The following is a 5,772-nucleotide window of genomic DNA, read 5'->3' on the forward strand; positions in this document are numbered from 1 at the left end:
GGGCGGGGCGGGCCTCACGGCGGGCGAGGAACGTGTCCGCGCGCGGGCAGCGCGGGGCCCTCCCGCTCCACGGAGCCTTGTCCATGTGTGTCTTCCACAGAGAGCGTGGAGAGGCTGGGAACGGGGAGGCGGGAAGCGCCCGTTTGCCGGCGTGCCCACCTCCCTCCTCGCCGCTGCGAGCCCAGCGCGGCTGCTGCGGGAGCCGCGGCGGCAGCGACCGGGCCACGAGCAGGCTGTGAGCCGGGCAGGTCCACGCCGGTGGCTCCGGCCCAGGAGCGGCCATGGGCTCCATCCCGGGAGCGGCCGTGACCCTGTCCCGGGAGCGGCCATGGGCTCCATCCCGGGAGCGGCCGTGACCCCGTCCCGGGAGTGGCCGTGGGCTCCATCCCGGGAGCGGCCGTGACCCCGTCCCGGGAGCGGCCGTGGGCTCCATCCCGGGAGCGGCCATGACCCCGTCCCGGGAGCGGCCGTTGGCTCCATCCCGGGAGCGGCCATAGGCCCTGTCCTGGGCGCACGGGCTGGAGACCCAAGCAGTGCCTGGCCCCGGCGAGCGAGCGCGGCCAGCAGCGCGTGGCCCATGGCGCGGAGACCGTGCCAGCCTCCCCGGGGGCTGCTGCTTCCCTCCCCCACCGCTGCCTCCTCCCGCGAACCCCCCTTTCAGGGCACCGCGTCTCGCTGCGGGTGCAGCCTGAGCRCAGGAGAGCGGCTCCGAGCTCTGCAGCCCTGCGAGTTGCCCCAACCCTCYACAAGGGATTTTGGTGCCCGAGGCACGTCCAGGCTTGGTGTCCGTGCTGAGGCGAGAGGGGAGCATGGCGGTGCATGCCACCGTCAGCAACCTGGCCGTGTCGGGGGCTGTMAGGAGCATTTTCTGTGCTCCGTCTGGGAAAACGCGGCTGAGACACCTTGTGTCACTGCTCTGGGGGGAGATGAAGATCACCATGGCCCAATGGATCAGGGGAAGGCCATGAATGCCTGTTCTCGGAGCCCTGGTTTCTGCAGACAGAGGATGAAGGAGGAAGCAGGGTCTCAAGGTAAGAATTGCAAAGGCAAGTGACAGGGCAGTATTAATGGGAGCTCTGACTCCTTCCTTCTTTCACCTCTCTGTTTCTGCATTTAGGCCTAATTCACCGTAGCCTTACACCCGGTGTCTTCACTCACACCAGCACAGGGCGCATACAAATCAGGTTCAGATGTAACTGCAATGATTTGTAGTGTTTTATTACTCTCTTCCCCACCCCCTCGCCAGCTCCTTCCACCTCAGTTTTATCTCTCTATCGATCTGTTTCCCTCACACTCTCTGACACGCTTGCTGCCTTTCATTATTAGTCAGATCAAGCTGGGCAGCCTGAGCATCCTCGCAGCTCGATGCTGCCTCCTCCTTCACTCTGACCCCCAGGTCCGCTGTGCTGGATTACTTTGGTCGACGCTGTTTTTCTGCTCCCTCGTTGTCCTGCCTGTATCTACAAAGGCAAATAACAGAAAGTCTTCTGAGTGCATCTCATCCTGAGCTCTCCAAAGGAGAAGACCCTCTTCTTCTTAAAACACACAGACTCTCACTAGAAGGCATCCTCAACTTGCCCATAGCTTAGCACAGTCTTTGCCTCCTCCCTAGCTGAGGAAAGCAGGTGCTGAGATTAAATTCCAGACTCCTGGATCTTTAACTCCCCTGACACCGTGTTGCTACCAAAGGAAGCTCCTCTGCATATGGCTGCAGAAGAAATGTGAAATGTGATCTTTGTGTAACCTAAAGAGTCAAAAGTATGAGGCAAAGAATGCGAATGAAAATATGACTTTACAATATTTCATTATTTTTAAAGTAAATATACTGGAAGGTTACGGGTTATTGCTTCTGAGTGTCTGGAATTTCTAATGGTGTCTGTAACCGGCATCTCTAGCAGCATCCTTCTCTTCTGATCTCGCTTTGATCTTCACAGGATGAAACCACCATCCTCTTCCCTGCCACAAAGCCACCTCTTTCCTGTGCCCTTACTGTCCCACTTTAGAGCCCGTAGGAATGTGCTGTATGATTACAACTTGCTTGTGTCTTTACCACTGCAGGATCCGAAAAACTTGTCAAAACGCTGCGGACATTTTCCCAGTTCTTCTCCAAATGTAGCCCAGGTCACATCTTCTGAGATGATCTTCACAACTGTGTGCAAGCATGACAAACTCCTAGCCAAAAGCTTCTTAAGCACAAAGCAGGGTGGGGTGAACGTCTTGGGCAGCAACGTGATGAGAAAGTTTGGAGCCCTATAACCAATGCACAGTTATCGCATGCGGGGACGTGAGCCCTCTACTTAATTATGCCCAAAGCAGCCCAGGGGTGGGCGCCTGCAGAGGAGTTTCAGAAGAGGGTGAGCGCGGGGTAACTCTCCCTCCCTTATGCTCTCACAGCCCTCGGGAACTGGCAGATCAGGAGCTGTCTTCCAGACGGCCTCCAGTCATGATTCAAAGACTTCGGGAGACAGAGCATCTCTCACTGCGCTTGGAAGTTTGTTTCTGTGATTGATCACCCTCCGGTGACCAGCTCTTGTTATTCTCTGCCAGCGTACCTGGTAGGCTTTTCCCTAGGAAGGCAGTGATACTGTAATCAAGTCATGCCTCTTTCTGCTTTTTGATAAATTAAACAGATTGACCTCCTCGAACTACTAAGTTTGCCAGCCTTCAGATCATTTTCATTTCAATGTTACTTTTAAAATAAGCACCACAGAGCAGTGGCAGTGTGCGGTTTTCTAGCAAGGGACTCACTCATGTCACAGGGAGAGGAGCAATCATCTCCTCCCTTCTCTTCCTTAGTCCAGCATTTGCATGCCAGGGATCACGTCAGATCCATGGCTGCAGCCTCTGTTGATTTTTCTGCCTGTTATGATCCCTAAATCTTTTTCCAATCGCCTCTTCTCAGGACTGAAAATTCTCTGTAGATATGGGAGGTTTTTTTCCTGTTCATAGCCATACAATTTGCTCTTGGCTGTCTTCAAAGAAGTTYTATGTGAATGACCACTTTACTAAGAGTAGTAGGTCATTCTATGCTGGTTCTAGCCTCATTATTTTTAACACTTTAACAATATTGGTGTCATCAGCAAACTGTATCAGAGAGAACTTTTCCTCTGTGCCCTGAGCACTGAAGAAATTGGTGAATCATGYCTGACCCAGGACTCGTTCCTGCAGAAGCATCTAAGAAACACTGCCGCTCGATGGTGGGACAAGCCCCTTTGGATTTATCGCTAGTTGAATGCAATTCTCCAGCAAATTCATCTCCTGATCTGACAATATTGCATAATGCCATCTTTTTCATCATAATGCTTTGGGGTATTCATGCTTCCAAAAGCCTGGATAGATCTAAGGCATCACCTTTTCCAAACAGACCTGTAGTCACATCAAAGGCTAACAAGAACAAAACAAGTCCACGCAGCACAATCAGTTTCTCACAGAATCGTGCTGATTGGCATTAACTGAAGAATCCCATATCAGCTCTCCTGCTACTTTGCCTGGAGATTTTCAGGTCTTCTGTTTGCTCTTCACAAATACTGGTAAAACGTAGCACTTCTCCACTCTTCTGGAATGTCTCTGGTATTCCMGAGCTTATTAACCACTTGCTCAATGAACGACCAAGGAAAGTGTCTTCTCCATCTGTGCTGTATCTCTCATACTTCCCACCCACATGCCCCAGCTTCAGCCAGGATCTCTTCACGACACCCTTTCTGTCTGCTGCTTCTCCCCGTCCCCACCACTACCTGCTGTTTCTTGTCAAATCCCTTTGGTTAGCCCTCCACAGCTCCTTGCCCTCTCCTCTTGCCTACAGCCTATGCCGTTGAGCTCTTTCCTCCCCGCTCTCCGACACAGGCATCTTTCCCTGTGTTTTTCCCTGGTTTGTTTCTGACTGCTGGTTGGGCTGCTTTGACAGCGGGTTTTCGCCGGGCAGCGTGGCTAAGGGCTGCCAACAACCGCGTCTCTCTCTTCTGTCAGGCCGCCAGGGTGAATGCACGGCTTACGGCCACTTACCTTCCTTTGGGACTCTCGAGGTTCCTTTGTCAAATTGGGCTGGAACCGGCCTGTGGGTTGCACAGCAGGGCCACCGCTGGGCAGGGATGGGCAGAGGACTCCTGCAGGTAGCRGGGCAGCCGCGTGAGCCTCATGGTCCTAAGGAAACGGTGCTGAGCGGCGGCTGCTCAGGCACCGCGGCTGCCGCTCCAGCTCGGGACTCGGGTGTCAATGATCTGTACAGCGTGACTGAGAAGTGATTGTGCCTAACAGAATAACGGCCTCACGTATGACAGGGCAGGAAGACATTTCATTGTCCTCACATGACTTAAATTGATCCTGCTCCAGATCCTAATCAAATACACAACAGAAATATTTTCTGCATTTTTGTCTTCTTTCCGTCACCTTATCATCTTCACTTTAACACCCTGAGCGCAGGGCTTAACATCCCTCATGTATCCTCTTTCCATAACACCCCCCTCGCCCTTCCTGCAGGCTGGATCGTGGGCACAAGGATGTATTTGCATCACCTTAACCTGGACGAGCAGCGTTAGCACTTGGTGCTCACTGGCCCTCCATCCATCTCTCCATGGAGCATCCCCTTGCATCCTCTCTTCTATCTACGGCTCTTTCTGCTCCCTCCTGTGGTTTTGCTCTTCAGGGGGATTTTCAGTGTTTGCGTCACTTGGATTTTCGCCCTTTAACTGACCTTTCCCCAGTTGAATTTTCTCATCTGTTTGTGCTTCCCAATTATACTAAACACATTCGTCAGAGTTTGAAAAGGTCAGAAGGAGCCCGCATGGCTGCCATGGCCCTTTCCAGAGCACTTTGGCTCTAGGCCCCTCCTCCAGTAGCTCCAGGTGGGAAAGCAGGAGGGAGGCAGCGCAGGGAGCAGGAGAAGCCACAGGCCGGGTTGCCCAGTGCTGTGGTGGGTACCGTGCATCCTGGCTCCGCTATCCTGGCCACATTTGCTGGCTATCCTGGCTAGTGTTTTTTGAGGAAGAGTGAGAGGAGGATTAGCTGAGGGAGGGCTCTACAGCTCATTTGTACCAGCCCCAGGTTGGTCATAGACGAGGAGGCTGGAGAATGAGAGAGAAGCCTGGCTAAAACYGGGTGCGTGTGAGCGGGATGAAGGACAAGGGGCTCAAAGGAGCTGAGCAGCAGCGACACTGTCTCACGTGAACCCGGGATGTGGCGGCTCCCAGGCAGTCCCATCTCCCCACGTTGCTTCTCAGCAAACACTGACCCACCAGAATGTGTCCACAGAAATACGCATGAGACACGAGCATCCTGATACGCAAGGGCTTGTTTCGATTTGTTTTGCTGGTGTGGGGACTCCTGGCCTGACAGGGGGCACTGGCCGTGGGCCCCTCGGGCGCCTGTCAAATTCGGCACAGCCTGTGGCCGGTGTCGTGCTGTGCACGGGGCTGCTGCTGGGTGTCCATTTGCCATCTGMGCAGTGACGGGTGGCTTCATAGCTCCGCACTGTCTCTGCTATTTCTTTCTGCCTGCCCAGGGTCAGGCACAGTCTTTCCCCATCACTTGACGATGAAAAGTTTGATTGTTTCTGAGCATCTGAGGAAATTGCTTTCTGACTCCCTCATATTTCAGACTCTGGAGTGGAAAGTGCCTTTTCTGTCTCCCTCTCTCTTCTCCCTCCCGTTGGCTGCTCAGCTGCTCCCTTCCAATTTGGACTGCGCCTTCTCGCTTAGTGCCGGGCAGCAGCGAGAGAATTTCCCTGGAAAACCTCCGCCAGGTTCCCTGGAAAGCCTCGGCCCGCGCGGGGGCACC

General features: G+C 54.0%; 1 protein-coding gene across 1 annotated transcript in view; it reads right to left on the reverse strand.

Annotated features, from left to right (window-relative positions):
* The window catches only part of COPS7A (COP9 signalosome subunit 7A), a 10,859-nt gene that overhangs the window by 3,442 nt on the left and 1,645 nt on the right, over positions 1 to 5,772 (reverse strand). Inside the window, exon 2 of the mRNA XM_026054272.1 lies at positions 5,729 to 5,742. Within this exon, the coding sequence (XP_025910057.1) occupies positions 5,729 to 5,742 (14 nt within the window). The remainder of the gene's footprint in view (positions 1 to 5,728; positions 5,743 to 5,772) is intronic.

The sequence above is a fragment of the Nothoprocta perdicaria genome, unplaced genomic scaffold (assembly GCF_003342845.1).
Source record: "Nothoprocta perdicaria isolate Ctin4 unplaced genomic scaffold, notPer1 scaffold_120, whole genome shotgun sequence".
Lineage (NCBI taxonomy): Eukaryota > Metazoa > Chordata > Aves > Tinamiformes > Tinamidae > Nothoprocta > Nothoprocta perdicaria.